This window comes from Penicillium brevicompactum (assembly GCF_028827555.1).
Source record: "Penicillium brevicompactum strain IBT 35665 chromosome Unknown utg000003l_segment0_segment0, whole genome shotgun sequence".
Classification (NCBI taxonomy): Eukaryota; Fungi; Ascomycota; class Eurotiomycetes; order Eurotiales; family Aspergillaceae; genus Penicillium; species Penicillium brevicompactum.
Window position 1 is genome coordinate 2,827,121 of NW_026623206.1, and position 20,310 is coordinate 2,847,430.

The 20,310-nt window shown below is 50.7% G+C and overlaps 8 protein-coding genes across 8 annotated transcripts; 5 read left to right on the forward strand and 3 right to left on the reverse strand.

The window, feature by feature from the left end:
- Positions 1–386: 386 nt before the first annotated feature.
- On the forward strand, positions 387–3,920 carry N7506_004964 (uncharacterized protein; the record flags this gene model as incomplete). The annotated part of the gene is made up of 5 exons (XM_056954258.1): positions 387–604; positions 705–1,115; positions 1,290–1,765; positions 1,846–2,072; positions 2,547–3,920. 5 exons carry the CDS (start codon positions 387–389, stop codon positions 3,918–3,920), a joined length of 2,706 nt encoding a protein of 901 aa, XP_056813147.1.
- Positions 3,921–4,330: 410 nt separating this feature from the next.
- On the reverse strand, positions 4,331–5,684 carry N7506_004965 (uncharacterized protein; the record flags this gene model as incomplete). The annotated part of the gene is made up of 5 exons (XM_056954259.1): positions 4,331–4,766; positions 4,839–4,981; positions 5,039–5,274; positions 5,328–5,433; positions 5,490–5,684. 5 exons carry the CDS (start codon positions 5,682–5,684, stop codon positions 4,331–4,333), a joined length of 1,116 nt encoding a protein of 371 aa, XP_056813148.1.
- A 1,092-nt stretch (positions 5,685–6,776) lies between these two features.
- Positions 6,777–8,580, forward strand: N7506_004966 (putative GABA permease; the record flags this gene model as incomplete). Its single annotated transcript, XM_056954260.1, has 5 exons — positions 6,777–6,947; positions 6,995–7,065; positions 7,114–7,310; positions 7,360–7,740; positions 7,799–8,580. The coding sequence occupies 5 exons, from the start codon at positions 6,777–6,779 to the stop codon at positions 8,578–8,580; spliced, it is 1,602 nt and encodes a 533-aa protein (XP_056813149.1).
- Positions 8,581–10,473: 1,893 nt separating this feature from the next.
- Positions 10,474–11,648, forward strand: N7506_004967 (DUF2406 domain-containing protein; the record flags this gene model as incomplete). Its single annotated transcript, XM_056954261.1, has 5 exons — positions 10,474–10,492; positions 10,576–10,653; positions 10,707–10,829; positions 10,888–10,941; positions 11,011–11,648. The coding sequence occupies 5 exons, from the start codon at positions 10,474–10,476 to the stop codon at positions 11,646–11,648; spliced, it is 912 nt and encodes a 303-aa protein (XP_056813150.1).
- Positions 11,649–12,272: 624 nt separating this feature from the next.
- On the reverse strand, positions 12,273–13,012 carry N7506_004968 (DUF3602 domain-containing protein; the record flags this gene model as incomplete). The annotated part of the gene is made up of 4 exons (XM_056954262.1): positions 12,273–12,398; positions 12,591–12,843; positions 12,892–12,922; positions 12,970–13,012. The coding sequence occupies 4 exons, from the start codon at positions 13,010–13,012 to the stop codon at positions 12,273–12,275; spliced, it is 453 nt and encodes a 150-aa protein (XP_056813151.1).
- Positions 13,013–14,836: 1,824 nt separating this feature from the next.
- On the forward strand, positions 14,837–15,418 carry N7506_004969 (putative cystathionine beta-synthase (beta-thionase); the record flags this gene model as incomplete). The annotated part of the gene is made up of 2 exons (XM_056954263.1): positions 14,837–14,938; positions 14,993–15,418. 2 exons carry the CDS (start codon positions 14,837–14,839, stop codon positions 15,416–15,418), a joined length of 528 nt encoding a protein of 175 aa, XP_056813152.1.
- Positions 15,419–15,749: 331 nt separating this feature from the next.
- N7506_004970 (vacuolar ATPase assembly integral membrane protein VMA21) lies at positions 15,750–16,198 on the reverse strand (the record flags this gene model as incomplete). The annotated part of the gene is made up of 3 exons (XM_056954264.1): positions 15,750–15,883; positions 15,941–16,032; positions 16,092–16,198. 3 exons carry the CDS (start codon positions 16,196–16,198, stop codon positions 15,750–15,752), a joined length of 333 nt encoding a protein of 110 aa, XP_056813153.1.
- A 407-nt stretch (positions 16,199–16,605) lies between these two features.
- Positions 16,606–19,983, forward strand: N7506_004971 (DEAD/DEAH box helicase; the record flags this gene model as incomplete). The annotated part of the gene is made up of 1 exon (XM_056954265.1): positions 16,606–19,983. One exon carries the CDS (start codon positions 16,606–16,608, stop codon positions 19,981–19,983), a length of 3,378 nt encoding a protein of 1,125 aa, XP_056813154.1.
- Between the last annotated feature and the right edge of the window lie 327 nt (positions 19,984–20,310).

The following is a 20,310-nucleotide window of genomic DNA, read 5'->3' on the forward strand; positions in this document are numbered from 1 at the left end:
TCTTTCTTTACATACACATGAGCGGTACATTATGTTAATTTCACTTCGGTTTCTCACTTTCTCAGTAACATGTTTGAGCTCGGACCCATGACTTGCATTGTAGATGGCTTAGGGGCGTAAGTACTACCAATCACCATCTCACTCTCTGCATGTTGTGTATCTCAATTGCCGAGATGAGTTGTTAGCGTGGCCATCAGACTCGGTCACTCTCCGGGGTCTTCGATTTCTCCGCAGTATGCACACTATCTATATAGATGACACCATCGCTCGTGATAATCGTCGCATCTTTCACTATAGCCCAACCTGCACTCCAGCACTTGAATAAAACCAGTACCTGCCGCAATGAATAATTACTTGTATCCACGGACACGGCCTCCACAGGAACCATGCAGAGCCCAATTGCACTCGATGCAAAGTCCAACCACGATATCACCAGCCATGAACTCGACACATCCCAACCCCCGTCAGCCAAAGATGGACTATGGCTACAATTCCTCACAAAAGTCAAATGGTACCCAACCGACATGCCACACGCCGAAAAGAAACTCATCCTCAAACTCGACCTCATGATCCTAATCTTCGGCTGTCTCTCATTCTTCACAAAGTACCTCGACCAACAAGCCATCACCAACGCCTACGTATCGCAAGTCCACCCCATCCCCATCCCCACACCCTACCAAACAAACAACCCTAACCAAAACCAGCGGCATGAAAGAAGACCTCAACCTAACCGGTAACACCCTAAACTACATAACAGCCGTATTCTGGGCCTCGTACTGCACATCCATGATACCAGCCTGCTACTGGCTAACCCGCACGCGAATAAACATAGCCCTCCCGAGCCTCGAGGTCGGCTGGGGGCTGTTTACGTTTGGATGTGCGTGGGCGCGCAATCTGGAAACTATTTACGCAATGCGCTTTTTTATTGGGATTTGTGAGTCTTGCTCGTTCACTGGCGTCATTTACGTGATCGGCTCGTGGTATAAGCCTGGTGAGGTGACGCGGCGTGTTGCGCTGTTCTTCATTGCTTCGCCGCTTGGGACTATGTTTGCGGGTTATTTGCAGGCTGCTGCCTATACGAATCTTGAAGGGACGCATGGGTTGGCTGGGTGGAGGTATGTGGGACTATTTATAGATTGGGATGGGTGCTGATCTTTGAGAAGGTGGTTGTTCGTTATTTGTACGGTGATTACGATTCCAATTTGCCTTCTGTGAGTTGGACATGTTCTTTTCTTTTCTTTTCTTATTTTTTGTTTTTGATTGTTTGGACTTCGACTAACTTATATCAGTGGTTACTTTGTCTTTCCTGATGTTCCGCATCGCTCTAAGCCGCGGTTTTTGACTGCGGCTGAGCACGAGATCGCCAACAGTCGATTGAAAGGATTGACGGCACCGAGCGAACTGAAGGTTTCACGGGCGATCTTCAAGCGTGTCTTTGGGCGCTGGCATTGGTATGTCTTTGTCGTTCACTGGATTCTCATGGATCAGAACTTCACCCCGTACTCGACGCCTTTCAGTCTCTATCTCAAGGCAAAGCCGGACGTCTACTCGGTCTCGCGGGTGAACACTCTGCCAACGATCGCAACAGCGATCTCTGTTGTCGCCGCACTCGTCGCAGGCGTTACTGCGGATCGTCTACACAATTTCTGGATTCCATCTGTGGTGACGAGTATCCCCGTTTTGGTGGGTGTGATTTTGTTGGTTGCTTACAATGTTGGCGAGACGGGACGGCTGGTGGGGTTCATCATCACTGGGTTCGAAGGAGGTGAGTGAAAAATTGGGGCCCGTTGAGATTATCTCTCGGTAATTATAGCCGAAGGAGTGATTTAACTTTCGACCGTACAGCCATCAGTCCACTCACCATGAGCTGGGCCACCATCACTATGGCCAACGATGCCGAGGAAAGAGCCATTGTCACCGCAAGCATGAACGCCATTGGACAGGCAATGGCGGCCTGGACTCAGATCTTCCAGTACCCGGCTACTGCTGCACCATACTTCAAAGCTGGATTTATCTCTAATCTGGTCACTACTGTCGGGCAATTCCTCAGCATTGGCCTGATTGCGTTCCTTGTGAGCCGCGACCGACGAAAAGCAAGCTCAAGTGGGGCTCTTTCTGCATGAAAATTTAGGATTACGTGCATATACCGTGCATGAGATATATTATTCGACGCATACTGACACCTCGAAGGCCTCTAAGGCCCCTAGCGGCTTCAATATCAAGGATATAACGAGGCATTCGGAGCATGTCATTTTAGGGTTATTCGCGAAGAGCCTAGAAAGGAAGGCACGCGAGCACAACGTGGGTGGCGATGTGTCAAAGTTTGCTTTTTGCCGCTCTTGCAAAGTCTTGGCGTTGAGCACGACATCTTCAAGACCCACTGTGCTTTTTTTTTTATCAATCGATATATTCTTCTACACTTTCTTTTCTTTTTTCTTTAGTTCATCCTATCTTCATCTTGCATATATCATTCATTTGTATATATACAGGACCCTTGTGTCCAAAGGAGGAAATTCATTATGGCCCCTCCAGTCGCCGAAGCAGAGGTTACCTCTGAGCATACCAATGAAACCCACCAGCTGACCCGATCTCGCTGGTCATTCGTTCGGTCCATTCCTTTCCAAATCGCCATTGCCAGTGGTGTTTCATTCACCGCACCCGGAATGTGGGATGCGCTGAACAACCTCGGTGCGGGTGGCTCTGCCGAGCCCTACGCCGTCTCGGCCGCGAATGCGCTGGTCTACGGATTGTTCGCCGTGGTGTGTATCGCCGCTGGTGCCATCAACAACCGCATTGGTCTTCGTTTCGGTCTCGTTCTCGGTGCCATCGGTTACCCCATCTATGGTGCCGGTCTCTACACTAACAGCTACCACCCTACCACGTGGTTCATGCTCTTCGGTGCCGCCCTGTGCGGTATCTCCGCAGGTTTCTTCTGGGCTGCGGAGGCAGCCATTATTATTGGATACCCCAGCCCGAGCGAGCGCGCTTTCTACCTCGCCATCTGGCAGACCGCCAAGGCTGCTGGACCCATCGTCGGTGGTGCTATCAGCTTGGGTCTTAATGCCCAGACCTCGGGCAAGGGCACTGTCAGCGCTGCTACCTACATTGTCTTCATCGTCATCATGTGTCTGGGTCTCCCTATCGCGCTTTGCCTCAGCCCCGCGGAGAAGGTTCAGCGTAAGGACAGGTCCCTGGTTATTGTGCAGAAGCAGGAAACCTGGGGCAAGGAATTCAAGGCCGTGCTTTCTCTTTTCAAGACCCGTCGCGTTCTTCTCCTCCTACCGGCCTTCTTCATCAGCTACTTCTACAACGGCTTCATGAGTACTTGGTTGACCGACTACTTCACCGTCCGCTCCCGTGCTTTCTCCTCATTCTTCACCAACTTCTCCGGAATTGCCTCCTCTTTCATCCTCGCTGCGTTGCTCGACCGTCAAAACATCTACATTAAGACCCGTGCCAAGATCGCTTTCACCTCCATCGTCGTCATCCTCACCGGAACCTGGATCTGGGCCAGTATCTTGCAGAACCAATTCTACAACGCCGCTGAGCCTCCCTCCTTCGATTGGTTCAAGGGTGGATTCGGCAAGAGCTACGCTCTCATCTTCTTCTGGCAATTCGGCGGCCAAGCCTTCCAGCAATTCCTCTACTGGCTCATCGGCCAATACAGCACCGACATCTCGTCTTTATCCTACCACTGCGGTATCCTCCGTGGATTCGAGGCTCTGGGACAGACCGTCGCATGGGCCATGCAGAGCGAAGGAGGCGCCAACCACTTCGTCAGCATTGGCATGAACTTCGGTATTACACTTCTTGCCGTCATCCCCACGTGGATTGTGCTCTCTGAACTGGAGCACAGCCACGAGGTGCAGGTCACCGCGGAGGACACGAAGATGGCTCCGGCCGACGAGTCAAATGCTTGATCTCGTTTCGATTCAACCTTCGATTCTTCACTTTTTTTTTGCATATTGCATATTGCATGGCTATTGGATTATACACCAGGCCGCTTTTGTTTTATAATTTGTATTATAGACTATATACCCCCGCTCACACTCAACGCCGAGCATGTTTAAAAATGTACACACTTTCAACAGACCACCTGCACTTCGCGCCGACTATTTTTAGACGCTTCACATTTCTCGAAACTTAGTCGTATGACCCCACTACCTAATCGTCTTCATTTTCGCTAGTTGGCATTTGGCGTAAAACGGTCAATACTAGTCAGTTCTTGAAAGTGTTTTTTTCTTTCCAAGGTTTCATTACATGGTATCAGTCTATTATATTGCGTATCATCGCATACCCCGATCTAATCCCAATCAACACCCGAGCGATACTAATGTCTCGCCCTCCCCGCCTCCGTCAATTCAATAGGCTCATCCCTCACATCAACTTCCACAGATTTCAAGATCTGTAACCCACCCGACGCACTAGGAGTTCCCAAGATAGGATCCTCCTCCCGTTCCCAGCCCCGCAAACGGTCCACCGTCGCAGAAAATCTAGACCGAGACCGACTCCTCTGCGTGATGGTATTCGAAGTCCCCTTTCGCGATTTGGACCCTGATCCCGAGTGACCATCCGTGTACGAGATCCCATTACTGTCTTCGTAGGCTGCAAGGAACGATTTGAGAAACGCACTCACGAGACAGAGTACGCTGGTCGCGAGGTACATTTCTGTAGTTACGGTTGCGAAAGCGCCGATGAGAATAGGTGTTGGGGAGGTGATCTGCGCTTTAATAAAGTGTAGACGGATAGCGGCTAGTGGAATAAGTCTGGTTCGAGTGGTCAGGTTGAAAGAACTTAAAGTCAATATTCATGGGATTCTGATGAAGGATAGGGCTTACAGTACTCGGCTCTCTAGAGCAAGGAAGACCACGAGCTTTTTCTGCATGGATATTTTGACCCTGTGTACTGCCAGGCCGGAGTACATAAATAAGAATACTTCGGTGATGATGTCGAGCGCTGTGATGGCTTGCCATCGTGGGAACTGGTCATCGCTGTTAGCTCGGTCAAGCTATTTGCCTTGTTTGTATGGTGTCTGTACCAAACTGCTACATTGAGCTTCGCTGATATCAGCCCATGGGTTCCGAGTGCAGCGTACTGCTAGTAGGACTATGGATATTGTCATCCAGATGACGACGGTGACCAGAATAGCGCGCGCGAAATGGCGCTGCGTTTTTGAGAAAAGCGCTTCGTAGAATAAACAAGTTGAGACTTTGGAGAGACCTAAGACGAGGATCGATATAATCTCGGCTGCATATCCGGCCTTGGATGTATTAGCTTGGATCGAAAGGCATCGCTCTTGCATTTGGATGGAGAATGAAAAAAAAAACGAACCTTGAGCATTCGGTAGTCTATCGAATCGCCAAATCCTACTCGAACTCCCCAGCCGAAATGAACTTGGATAAGAACCACCACTGCTTGAAGTATCGCGATTACCTATGCTATAGTAAGCGGAATGAATCATTCATACTTCAATCCTCGGCGAAACCCACTACCAGCACCCCAAACAGCAGATCATCTTCTTGTATGATTCGCCTCTGGAAAGAAGCATAGGTGCGAGCCGCAAGCGCCGTAAGGACCAAAACAATATAAAAAGACGCAAGAATCACAATCAAGCCGCTGTGGTTATTCGGATTATCCGTCGTGAGAGGAGGGCTCACGCCCGGGGGCAGCGACGAGGCCGACATGACGGGCCAAGATGGAAGGGAACCATCGACAGCCTCCTACCTGCGAAACGATATACTTGAGTACATATGAAAAAATTGGGGGCGAAGTATTTTCTCAAGAAGGGGCTGATTCATTTGGTATGGTCAATATTATTTTTCGGTGTTTCCAGAGAGCCTCGAAACCTGTGAGCTATTAACCGGATTTTGGGGGCGACAAGGGTTGCAGCAGCGAACAGGGTTTGCAGGCTAATCAGCAGAGCGCTGCATGATGAGCTATCTTTACATCCACTCAGATCGAGTCAAATGTCGCCAAGGATTACAGTGCATGAGGGTGTGACTGGGGTATGCGGCCCGTTGTGCTTGTTATGTAGGGGGCACCCATTGCAGGGGGGTGATTTCATCATACTATTGAGCCAAGGGAGGGGTCACGTTGCATATAAGGCGCCCGATAGTGGTGTTTGGTTCATCCCTGCCGGGAAAAGACGATAATGATGGGAGGAAATCAAGGGTTCCCAGGTGGCATCTTTAGCTGCGATAATGTTTGTGATGGGGCTGGGAGCAAGAGCCCTAAGCTGCGTCAAACAGCTGGGCAGCTCTCGGGTTGTTATACCGTTTTTTGTGGGACGTGAGTAAGCACGAGCAGGATCTTTCCCTCTTATAGTGTATTTGATTGAGCTAGACATGGATATGTGTTGTGGCATGCATATTTCCCCACTTAGTCGCACAATCCTTCTATTCTGGACTCCTCGTGGGTGGCATGTGGCCCAGCATGAGACCTATCGAAGTATTCTGCTCGGTTCCTGAGATCTTGAAGGTTATTGTGTTAGTATGACTTCCCGGGTTCACACACGAAGAAGTGAAAGGTCGGAGAAGGTTAGCCCAGTCGGGCCGCTTGCAGCCTCCGGGGGGTGAGAGATCGGCAACCCCACTCGCATAGTGGCCCCCCGGCCTTGGTGGATTGTTTCCTCGGCGCTCCGTCTTTGAAAGTCTAATATATTTTGTATTTCCTTTGAACACGCGAGATCACCCGTTTACCCCCTTGCATTCGGTGTTTTCCCCTCTTCCCTCCCTTTCCGCCTGGTGTGACCTCTTTAGAGTCACTATCCGACCATCATGGCTTCCGTCAAAGAACCCGGGTTGGAAATGCAGGATACGGAACTCCAATATATGGATCGAGATGAGGCTTCTTCGGATCAGAAGGGAGATCAGAAGGGTGGAACGACGTTGGGGACAGTCATTGATGATCATGACATGCAACGGATGGGAAAGGCACAAGAACTAAAGGTATGTCACCACTAGGACGTGTTAGCTCTTCAATTTAACATAAACAGAGAAACCTGCGTCCTGTGGCTGCTTTAAGTTTTGCATCGGTATTGCAAGCGACCTGGGAATTTATTCTAATGTGAGTATCCCGCAATATCCAGAAATGAGAGCCTTCTAACAAATCCAGCTCTAATTATGAGGGGCTGTACAATGGAGGCATGCCGGGATTCTTTTACTCGTATTTATGGACATTTATTGGATTCGGATTCATTATCGCTTCGATCTCCGAAATGGCCTCAATGGCACCCACATCCGGCGGACAGTATCATTGGGTCTCTGAGTGGTCTTCGCCGCGGTATCAGAAGTTCCTGAGCTATATTACAGGTGAGTCGCTCACCCGCAACACATGGTCGTCGGCTAAATAAACATTCAGGCTGGATGTCGGTTCTAGCCTGGCAAGCGGGAGCAGCATCGGGCTCATTCCTAACTGGCACCATCATCCAAGGATTGATCAGTGTCCGAAACCCGGATTATGAGCCTCAAAACTGGCAGGGCACGCTGTTTGTGTTTGCGATGGTACTGCTGATCTATATGTTCAATGTCTACGCTTGCGACTTGATGCCAATCCTGAACAATCTATTGATGATCCTTCACGTCTTGTCGTGGGCAGTCATTCTCATCGTCCTCTGGGCCATGGCGCCCCGCCAATCAGCCCAAGCTGTATTTGTCACAGAGTGGAAAAACCTCGGAGGCTGGTCTTCCATGGGGTTGAGTGTCATGATCGGACAACTATCAGCCATCTACGGCTCATTGAGTACGTATCAAAGATAGTTTTCGACGCTGCAGTGAACTGATGACTGACGGTTACCCAGGCTCGGATGCAACAGCACACATGTCAGAGGAGGTCAAAGATGCAGCCCGAAACGTACCTATTGCCATTGCCTGGGGCTACTTCAGCAACGGCATCATGGCCATCGTACTAATAATCACCTTCCTATTCGCCATGCCATCAGTCGAAGACGCTCTAAACGACCCTACGGGATTCCCCTTCCTATACGTCTTCAAGAACGCAACCTCAACAGCCGGTGTAAACGGACTAACCGCCATCACCCTCCTCACCGTAATCTTCAGCAACATCCTTTTCAACGCGTCCACCTCCCGTCAGACCTTTGCCTTCGCACGCGACAAGGGCCTCCCATTCGCTAAATGGATCGGCAAAGTCGACCCCCGCCGCCAGATCCCCGTTAACGCCATCGGCGTCTCCTGTCTCATCAGCTGCGCGCTTTCTCTCATTAACATCGGCTCTGAGACCGCGTTCAATGCGATTATCTCTTTGAACGTCGCAGCGCTGATGTATACCTACATCATCTCGATTAGCTGTGTGATTTATCGCAAGGTCTGGTATCCTGAAACTCTGCCGCCGCGACGATGGGATATGGGTCGCTGGGGACTGGCTGTTAACATTGTTGGGTTGTTGTACTGCTGTTTTGCGCTCTTTTGGTCTTTATGGCCGGGTGATGTGGAGGTGACGCGAGAAAACTTCAATTGGAGTGTGGTCATCTTCGTTGGTGTTTTTATCATCAGTGTTGGGATGTATTTTGTCAAGGGGCGGAAGGAGTATGTTGGTCCCTCGGTGATTGTTCAGAAGGAGTGAACTTTTGAATTTTTGTAAATAATGCCAGACTGGCCAAAAGTGCGCTCGAGAAACATGGAAGTACAGAGTACCTCCGACCACATTGATAATTGACAATAGCTTTGGAGTAGACTGGTGGTTGGGGTTTGTTTACTGCCGGCACACACCGTTGGTCGATATCGCCAGTACTCTCCGCAGCCTTGCCTTACTCCAATTCCAGGGCTTGCATGTACGCAATGTGCCCAGCCCCAGAGATGGAGATCAATTGACAAATATGCCAGGACAGATGGGCTCAATGGAGCTAACTTGGTCATTTCGCCTTCTGCGTACGGAGTACACGCACTTCGGGGGAGGCTGGGGATATCCCAGGACCCCGCAGGCCAAGATCGAGACCCTGAGGAGTCATTCGTATATGGGAGAATGTGATGGTCGCATGTCTCACCAGCAAACCCAGTAAACCGCACCGGTCTCCAGAATAGGTCGAGCCAGGGCCAACAGTGGTTAGTGTAGATGTTCGAGTTCTAATAGAAGCCGAGCAGTTCCTGATAATCTATTTATAGATTTTAGCAAAAAAACATCGGCCTGTGACCCACTCGGCAAACACTAATTCCGCTGCACTGCGAACTCGATAGCATATGGTCTAAGCCTCAGCCCTAGCATGTGGTATGACTCTAGGTACGGAGTACGAAGTACGGAGTTAGGTACGAAGTAGGTACCGAGTAGGTATCGGACACACCGAGGGCTACGGAGTATGATAAGCGCCATCCGAGGATAGAGTAGCATGATCGACTGGACTCAATTCGCCTGGTGAAATGCAAGAGAATATCAATTGCAAAAGTGTAAAATGGACTTAACGTACAAGATGTGCACGATGTGCATAAAGTGGACAGTTCAGAGCAGAAAGCCCTAAGCCAATTGGATGCTGCCGGGAAGATGCACCAACCCGGTATTGTCGAATTGACGAACAGACGAATAGAACGACTCTTTTGTACGGAGTACGCGTACAGCCAGTGATTTAGGCACCAAGATGAGATAGCTCCATTACCGAGTCCATACCATACAGTTGAGAATGATCTTTGTGTACTGGAGTTACTGGATTGTGTGAGGGTTGCCACTCGGAGGAACTTCACCAATCGCCCATGTGCACCGGGGCTGTGTACCGTGGAAAGCACCGGTCTCCTTTGGAACTGCTTTTTTTTTTTGCGCCAAATTACCGAGGAAGAATACAGGATATAATACTCTTCAATACTCTTTGATACTGACTGAAGATTATAAATTACACATTGCGTGTACACCCAAAAAGTGTAAACCCTTTAGAATAAAATCCATTGCCCTCCCGGAGGCCTTGGCTTTTGGACTTCTTTTGTAGATATCTTTCGTTTTCACTTCACTCGGGATTCCCTCTACAATCGCTAGCACTCCATCTACATATCACTGCTCCACTTGACTCAGTTGACACTAGCGCAACAGCACAGCGTACCAGCAAACCAGTACACCAGCACACCAGCACACCACACCACGGCAAACGATCATAGTAACACACCATATTGCATTCGCTACAAACGCTTTATCCGATTCATTCGCTTGCTCCCTTTGAGCCCGGTGCCGTTGACTCTGTCGCAAAGCGCAATTGTACTCTTGGCGGTTCCCACGCGCTCCACAACGGCCGTAGCTCAGCAGATCCCAGCCGTTTCAGACCTGCCTTGAATCGCGGACGCTAAAAAAGACGGTGGACCTTCGCCCTAATAAAATGGCCGCCCCCAACCGGCTCCCACGCGGAGTCGTGGTTTCAGCGTTCAATCCGATCACTCTCAAACTTCCGGCAAATCCAAAGGCCACCAGCGAGGTCCCTCTGAATCATCGGAAGAGAAGCATCGTCGCAGTCTACACACCAAGGCCGACCCTCTCATCGCAATGAATGAGTTGCAGCCCAGTACGTTGAGCATGGACAATCCCCCCGGTCGCATCCTATCAAGATTTCACTCGCTAACATCTTGTTCTTCTCTTTCCTGGTAGACACGGTCGCTTTGGAAAAGTCCAACCTAGGTTCCCTTCGTGAGATCGAGCATAAGGATCAATATGGAAATGTCATCAGTTCGTCTCCACTCGCATTCTTCGTTGGGCGGTTTTGCTAACCCTTGCCTCAGCCGATCCCGACCTGTCAAACCCCACCCGGCCACGTTTGGAGCGCCCGTTAGATACCATCCGATCATTCGAGGCCGCCATCTATGGTGCCTACAGTAACAACCGTGGTTCGTACGCCAGGACAGGTACTTTGGTCTCACCATGGTGAAAACAAAGACAGGATTCAGCGCTGACTTACGATAGAAGATGCCGCTTCACAAATGGGAGACTTTAGTCGCCGAACAAGCTACCACGGCGGTACGTATCCCATCCTATCCTGATCAGACTCCCATGCAAAAGATTCACCATTTTAACACCAAATCCCAGGCCAAAATGGAAACGGCTACGGCAATGGCTACGGAAATCGATACGATCAGAACTACAGCCAGGCTCAATCTCGCCCAGACAGCATCATAAACGGCTATCAGAACAACCCCCAATCCCCCGAAACCCCGAACCCATACCCTTACAACCAGCAGAATGGAAATGGAAATGGATACGGAAATGGCCGCCGACGCTACCCCCGCACACCATCCTACCCAGTCACCCCCGCCTCCCCAACAGACTACCCAAACCACAACGCCCAAGCCAACGGCTACAACGGCTACCAACCAAACGGCTACTTCGAAAACGTCGCCTCAAACTCCAACTCCGGCACAGACCCCTACGGCCAATCCACAGACCCCAGCTCCCTCAACAGCTCAAATGACCAATTGCAGCAGCAGGCTCTGCAGCAACAGCGTCTGGACGAGCGCGCCCAGGCCGAATACGGCTTCAGCGGCTCCGCGAATCAGAAAATCGCTCAGCCTGAACCTTCTTGGGCGCCTGCTTCCGGGTCCGCTCAACCTCAACCTCAGCCTCAGCAGACTGCACAGAAACCGAATGTCGTCCGCCAGGATACGGGTCAGTCTGTTAAGGGCGATAAGAGGAAGAGTTGGTTCAAGCGCCGGTTCAGTAAGGATTGAGTGGGTCTCTTGTTGATGGTCTGCCTTGTGATCTAGCTTTTGATTCATGGTTATGGTTATGATTCATGATCGAGCTGTGTTATCTTGTGTATTTTGACTGCTCGTGCGTTTTGTTATGGATTTAACGGCGTTTCGATCTGGTTTGGGGATTTGGGCTTGGATATGCGAATATGTGTTATGCGATTTGCGCGGTTTCTTTCTTTTTTGTTCATTTCTTGTTCATTTGTTCATTTCTTTTTTTTTTCTCATCTTGCATGCTGTAATGAGTTTATGATACATGGACACACATGGGCTACTCCTTTTGAGATTGTTTATTATGGATTTGTTTATTATTATCTCGGTTAGTAGCCGTTTTGGCTTGAAAATACTGGTCATGGTTCTCATCTCATGTCTTTTGATATACTTGTATCTACATCTACTGGGATCGGTTAGAGTTTACCCCTTTCTACTGTACACTGCAGGAACCCGTGCATGGATACAGCCCTGGATGGGCCATGGAAGGGGAAGAGCGCGAAAATAAAAAGAAAAATATGAATCAAATTGGTACTGTCCAGTGGGAAATCCTCCGATGCCTCTGTAAACAAAAACAAGAATGGGAATCAAAGATAAATACGAGGTGACATCTCACTTCCGGCCGAGTAGCTTATTCTTCAGCTTGTCTGCGAGACCCTCGTGTCCCTTCTTCTTCTTGTGTTCTTCTTTCTCTTTGAGTGTTGCCTCGTCGAGATGGACGTTGCCCTGGCCGCCGCGCTATCACACAAGTCAGCTTTGGTTCTTTGAAACGGTGGAAATAGGGTCGTGGGCAATAGCATGGAAAGGATGAAGTAACACAAGTATGTGAGCACTACCCCGGCTGACACAACAAGGGACTAAGGGCAATGGAGTGACTCCGTGTAACTAAGGGAAATCCAAGAAGTGCAAAGAAAGTATGCCTGTGCTTACCCCGGTATGGTATGTTTCATCAGTGGAGTTGCGCACCGCGAGTTCGGGGATCATGTCGGCGTCGTGGGGAACCCTGGATGTAGGTCTCACCATTGGTGATCCGATGTTGCCTGCTCCGCCGCGCTGTACAGTGGTGAGCTGGATGAATGTGTATGTTTGCTTGTGCTTGGGGTTTTTTCTTACTCCTGCAGAGTATGCGCCATCACCCTGGTCGCCATAGACACCTTCGCGAACGATCTCGCCGTCCACGTATCTGGTCCTCGTTAGATGCGCCGCTGATGCGGGGAGTCGAGGGTCTTACTCAGTGGTATCATGTCCGATGTTTCCCTGACCTGGTAATATCAGTAGACGAACACAGTGCAGTGTAGTGAGACAGTACCTCCGCGGCCATGGGAGACCATAGGCTGTTCGTTGTCGGGCATCTGGATGGTTGGATGTATGCGGTTGATGCAAGAGGAAGATTACGGAGCGGGGAAGTTGCTTATCGAGCGCAAAACGTGGGCGATAAGAAATGCAGGTACGCTGCTCGGGGACTTTTTCCCAGGGCTATATCGATCTATACTCGGTGGGACGGAGTACTCCGTACAGATTGGGGGATCGGGATTATTTAAGTACGAGATCGGGAGTAGATCTTGGCGAGAATAGAGCGAGGTTGACGATAGTTCTTATCCCGACATAGAAGGAAGTATGTTAAAGGGAGGATATCTCGATGTCAATCGTATTGAACATGTTAATTCGGATTCGAGTGAGTGCCGTGACGTCGCTGATAAGATACCATCCTGCGATTGGTGGAGCGGTGACAAATGATCACCGTTGATAGTGAGCTTGGCGGACTCTATCTACTTCGACTTCGGGAGTAGAGCCTCCCCTTGGACACTTTCAGGGTTCACTCTGTCAACACCACGTCGGAGGGTGTTCAGCATAGTTCCAGAGCATATATGTCTTGCTTATAGCGCCTCTAGAGGTACTACCATACTGAACTGAAAATGGGCTATCCTGAGCCACCGGACAGGGCATGGAGGGCATAAAGTACTTGATGTTCTTGATACTCTAGGCTTCATCTTACATCTCAGCGTCTATGAAGTTCAACAGTGACAGCAGAGCTATAGAAAAGTTATAGGATATTCTTTCGTTGAACCTCATGTTGAGACCGGCTCTGTAAACGACATCTACTAGGTACCTTATTATGATGGGCTCTACCCGTGGATAGGGAGACGCTTCAGTCTCCCGAAGGCGGAGTATCTCCCCCAAGTATAGGACCACCAGATTGCCCGAACACCCTGAAGCAATCGATTTGCCGTACTCCATATGTGGGTTAGAAGTGGAGTTCCCGATTGCGGGCTTTGTCTCCACATAGGCACCATGTCCTGCATGGACCAAGATGCATATTGTAGCACATGTGCACCGAAAATAGATGCCGTAAGCCGTGGTCAGTCCTGATTGAACACTCGGACTGACAGTTGGACTCGCAATGCGGAGTAGAAAAGACGATACTGCAGAGCCAAGGATGACGTATGTGGTCTTGTTAGCATGGCTCTGAAGAAACTGGCCTTCAAAGGCAAATGAGATTAGTAAAATCTGATGATGGAGACTAGCTCAACTAATTAGTTTCTCTCCTCATGCTGGGACTTCTGTTTGTAGGGAAGGATGCATGAGCACTTTGTAGGCTCATATTGAATCTCGGCATCCTGCCTCTGTACATGGCCGTCTGGCCGGAGGCTGAGAGTCGTTGGCGAAGGACAAGAAATGGTCTGGCTTGACGATCAATGATCAAATGGCAGATGCTGGGATTTTGTATCCATGGATCCCATCTGATATGAGCTTCATCAGCCAGTTCATACAGTGTGAGAGTAAGTCCTGAGAAGGTACCATTGAGGACGGCGATATCAGGAAGCATTCTTCAGGTATATCCATATAGAGAACAATCTGAAATAGCTGCACAATTCATGTCATAACAGGCCAAATCAGATTCAAACTAGCCCAAGCAAGGTGGGAAGCACATATTGTGGGAGAGTCGAGTTGCGCAAGGGTACTCCGTACAGATAGTGGGGAAAGGGCGCCAAGCTCGGAATCAAAAAGTCATCCCGCAACGGTCTCTGCTTCCAAACGCCATTCGCCATTCTCCATTCGCCCTCATCACCTTCGTCACCTAACTACTTATTTCTTCTTATCTCACCCTTCGCAGCTTCACTGACGTTGCCTCTCCAACCCACCTTACCCCTCACCAGACCGTCGCCATCGCAAAAATGGCATCATACATGACCGGCAGCGAGGCCTTCGCCCGCGAGAAGCAAGGTGCCCAAGCCAACCCAGCACCCACGACAAACCTGGCAGACAAATTCCGCGGCGTTCGTCCCCATCACCCCGTCCCCGTCAACCAACCACACTAATCACCTTTGCAGGCCACAATCGAAGATCTCGACCCTCCTCCCGCCCTCTCCATCTCCCCCGACGACCTCATCTCCACAGCTCTCCTGGCCGCCTTCGAGCGTGACTACACCCACCTGACCGTCATCTCCGCCACCAAGCGCTCACTCCTGGGCTACCTCAGCATCCCCCTCCTCAGGGAGCTCCTGCAGAGCAAGTCGGTGCAAGATTCGGACCCGGTCTCCGCGGCAATGCAGCGCTTCAACCGTAAGCGCGGAACTTACCAGACTATCACGATGGAAACAACGCTTGAGGACCTGCAGAAGTTCTTTGACGGGGAGACTCACCCCACCGGTGAGAAGCAGGACTTCGCCGTGGTCACGGATCAACAGCGCAAGTTTGTGCTCGGTGTGGCTACACAGGAGGACTTGGAGGAGTTTGTCAAGCGTCGACCTACTTGAGTTTGAGGCGACAGAAGGGGTGTTTTAATGGACTGCATATTGGCGCATTTGTCTATACCGAGGGCATGATCTTGGGGAAATGATTTGCGCCTCCTTTCAACATGGATAGCACATCGTTGGGATGGGATTGGACTGGTCGATAAGCGGTAGCTTATTTCGCGATCACTCTGCATTCTTTTCATTTCCACAATACAAGATATTCAAATTTGGCTTAAAGCTGTTTTGGCTCAACGCGGTTGACCCAATATAGTGCAAAAGAAACGCCCCCAAACCCGGTTAACACACCAACGCCATAGAGTTTGTTTTGTGAAGAAAGCGCCAGGGTTGTGGTTTATTGCGCCTTCTTGGAGTCTTCCTTGGACGCTTTTTGGTCCCCTTGGTCTTCGAGCCACGCCACGTAGATGTAGGCGAACAAGACCACGTTCGCGGTCACGGCCGCGGTGGCACCGGCAAGCGTTGAGCTTCCTATATCAAGGCGATGGTGAGAAGTTGTCAAGCTGTGAGAAGAGAAGGAATGCCTACCGCTGAAGATCGTGTTCAAGGTCAGGAAGTACATGCCAATCGGCCCCGCAACCATGGCGGCGGTGAAGCCGAGCAACTTATAGATCACATCTCTAGCAAGAGAACTGAATTAGAACGAGGTCTCGTGTGATGTGAGTCTGGGGGATCTTACGCGGGGACCGCTGGAGTGACGTCGGACTTGCCTTTCGGGGCAGGCTTCGGGGCAGGCTTCGCCGCCACATCGGCGTAGGACTCATTATGGGGACGACGGGAAGACATGGCAGTGAGGGCAAGATGAATGAGATGTTGAATTAGAGTCCCGATCTCATACGGCCAATGCTTCCGGAAGTGCGGAGAACAATTTGGTGCTTCTGATTGGTAGGGAGGTTTGTAGAATACGGACAATACACAATACGCTCTTTTATCTCGATCAAAGGGACCCTTCACCATACAACAATCAACTTCAATACACCTTGTTCTATACAATCTGTACAATCTATACACACTTTATAGTCTCTTTATTGTATACATTGTATTCATTATATTCATACTATTCACTCTATACACTATACTCTATTGTACATAAGGTCTACTGAATAGCGCGTACCATGGTCGCGTTTCCGCCTTGGCAGAAAAAAAAACGGGCATAAACGAACAATCAGATGGCGAATGGTCCATTGTGAATAATGGACGACTCTGTTCGAGACACTATTCCGAGCACTCCTCCTGACCACGAGACTGTTGCGACTCTTCCTGTCTCTACCCCTTTACAACCCACCCAACTAGTCGCTCAGCCGTACCCAGTCCGCAATACGGTAATCCAAGTCGCTGCATCTTCGCCTCCGGGCCCTGTTTCGTCTCCCCCTCGGAAACCTCAGGGTCACTTTTCGTCCTTAATCGCCCCTTCGGGCACTCATTTCCGTCCTCCTGCCCCCGGCCCTGCGAAGCGGACTCCCAAATTCGACCTCGACGACGGCCCAACCTATCGAGGTGGTTCCTCGGACGAAGACTCTCATTTCCAGAACACCGATATCAAACCGTCTATGTTTGAGAGGACAATTCGCAGCCCTGAGAAAGAAAGAGAAAAAGTCATGGAGTCTCCCGTTCGCACCGATCCCGCAATGGATCGATTCCGCGAGATCACCGCCAACGCCATGTACGACCCCAACAATACCTCCGTCAAGCGATCCGCAGACCAAATGAGTCCCCCCATCAAGGGCGTTGCCGTCAAGAAGGCTCGCCAAGATGCGCCATCTCGCGCCCAGCCCGTGGGGCTCCCCGACATCCTCCTGCATGAAATCGCAGACTTCCGCGTGCGAATCAAGGTCGAGCGCGTTCTCAAGGTTATGCCTGAACTGCCTGTGCGCAAGTGCATGGATGCTATTCTAGAAGCTAAAGGAAACTACGACCTCGCTCTCGAGAACCTGTCCAAGGCCCAGGCGACCGTTATCGACTCCTCCGACGATGAATTGGGTACCACCCCGGCCACCGGCGCCGCCCCAGCCGCCAAGCAGCAGATCAAGGCTCGCGGCACGATTCAGGATAAGTGGGCCGCGATGAAGATGAACAAGCCTGACTCCGACGATGAGAGCAAGCCCCGCCGCCGCTTGATGCGCGGTCCCCAGTCTGAGATCCGCTCGCGCCCTGCTTCGCCCCCTGCGCCGATTGTGATTGATGACGAGCCTGCCCCGAAGAAGGGAGGCCGCCTCCAGAAGGGTCGTCGCAACCGCTCGCCTGATCGGTCTGAGTCGCCTGAGGCCATGATGAGCGATTCCGATGATTCGGACGCACCTGAGAAGGGATCTGCCGCTGGCGGTGTTGATTCCAAGGTTCTTAAGTTTATGAATGTTGGTGCCGTCAAGGATTTGGCTGATTTGGCCTCTGTTTCGGAAGATGTTGCGCAACTCATTGTCAATAATCGTCCTTATGAATCACTCGACGAAGTTCGTGCTGTGTCTGCTCCAGTGGTAGAGACGAAGGCCAAGGGTAGACGGGGAGGAAAGGCCCCCAAGCCTATTGGTGACAAGATTGTCGATAAGTGCGTCGATATGTGGACCGGTTACATGGCGATTGATGCTCTTGTCAGCGAAGTTGAAGCTCTGGGTAAGCCTGTTGCCGATGAGATGAAGAATTGGGGTGTGGACACCTTTGGCAAGGAGAACAAGGGCGAGCTTGAAATCACCAATCTCGCTCTGCCGGGCGTTTCAAACGACTCCAAGGATCCAAAGAAGTTTGAGCATGATTCGGGAATTTCCACTCCGTCTGGCCGTCCTTCCCCTGAAAGTGATGAAGACAACCTTGTCTCCTCGTCCAAGCGCAAGTCCCGTCTGATCTCTCAGCCTTCCATCATGGCCGATGACCTGGTCATGAAGGATTATCAAGTTGTCGGTATCAATTGGCTGCGCCTATTGTATGAGAACAACTTGAGTTGTATTTTGGCCGACGACATGGGTCTCGGAAAGACCTGCCAGGTCATTGGCTTCCTCGCCCATTTGTACGAGAAGGGTGACAAGGGTCCGCATCTGATTGTTGTTCCTTCTTCGACCATTGAGAACTGGCTGCGTGAGTTCCAGAAGTTCTGCCCAGCTCTGAACGTGATGCCTTATTACGCTGGCCTCAATGAGCGTGCCCACATCCGTGACGATATCGAGGAACGACGCGACGAGATCAACGTGGTCATCACCACCTACACCATTGCAAAGGCCAAGGTTGACGCCAAGTTCTTGCGTGATATGGACTTCACTGTCTGTGTTTACGATGAAGGTCACATGTTGAAAAATCATCAGTCCCAACTCTACGAGAAGCTGATCCGGATCCGCGCTCGCTTCCGTCTCCTCCTGACTGGTACTCCTCTTCAGAACAACCTGCAGGAGCTTGCGTCGCTTCTTGGCTTCATTCTTCCCGGTGTCTTCAATGAGCACAAGGATGACCTCCAGGCTGTTTTCTCCAACAAGGCCAAGACCACGGATGAATCCCACGCCACTCTGCTTTCCGCTCAGCGCATCGAACGCGCAAAGTCAATGATGAAGCCCTTCATCCTTCGTCGCAAGAAGCACCAGGTCATCGACCTCCCAGCCAAGCACTCGCACGTCGGCTGGTGCACGATGAAGCCCTCGCAGCTTGATATCTACAACCGCGAGAAGGACCAAGTGCGCGAGCTCCTCGAGGCCCGCGCTGCCGGAAAGAAGACCGGTTCTAGGTCCGCTAACATCCTCATGAAGCTTCGCCAGGCCGCCATCCACCCCCTCCTCGCCCGTCGCCACTTCACCGAGGAGATCCTCCTGAAGATGTCCAAGGCCTGCCTCAAGGAAGAGAAATGGTCAAACTCCGACCCAGAGGTCATTTTCAACGAGCTCAAGCCCTACAACGACTTCGAATGCCACCACATGTGCGTGGACAATCCCAAGTCCCTGGGCAAGTTCAAGCTCACCAACGACGAATGGATGGACTCCGGCAAAGTCGAGCAACTGAAAGACCTCCTGACCACCTTCATCGCAAACGGCGACCGTACCCTCATCTTCTCCCAGTTCACCATGGTCATGGACATTCTCGAGTACGTCCTGGAGACACTGAAAATCGAATTCGTCCGTCTGGACGGCCGCACCAACGTCGAAGATCGCCAGTCCATCCTCGACGCCTTCCACGAGCGCACTGAAATCCCCGTCTTCCTTCTCTCCACCAAGGCCGGTGGTGCCGGTATCAACTTGGCCTGCGCCAACCGCGTCATCATCTTCGACTCTTCCTTCAACCCCCAGGAAGACGTGCAGGCAGAGAACCGCGCTCACCGCGTCGGCCAGACCCGTGAAGTCGAGATCTATCGCCTTGTCACGAAGAACACCATCGAGGTGCAGATCCACGCTCTCGGACAGACCAAGCTGGCGCTTGACCAGGCTGTAGCTGGTGAGGATGGCGATGGCAGCAAGAGTGAGGAGCAGGGCATGAAGGTCGTTGAGACTATGATGCTTGAGCATCTTCGCAAGGGTGATAATGCTGGCGATGGAGAGGAGGCTGAGGCTGAGGAAGAAGCAAAGGAGGCTATGAAGCAGATTGAGGCTAACAAATAATTGTAAAAGAGAGCATGGTCTTTTTGGCGCTGCATGATACAGTGCGTTCCAAGGTTTAATGAGATGCTGAAGATATGGCATTAGTTAGGGTTTCTTTTTTTCATGGTGTTCACGGTGGTTTGATATCATGGCGATATGATCGAGCATAGCTATTTCCTCAGATCAGGGTACAAATTTCATATCTTTATTCCTGATGCCTTTCTACTTCTACGATTCTTTGTCGTGCTAACATGGGCAGGTATTTGCTAGCATTTTTGACATGTTTTGGACTTTGCTGACAATCACTTAGATCAAACAACACTTGATGTCTCCTTGATGTCTCCTTGT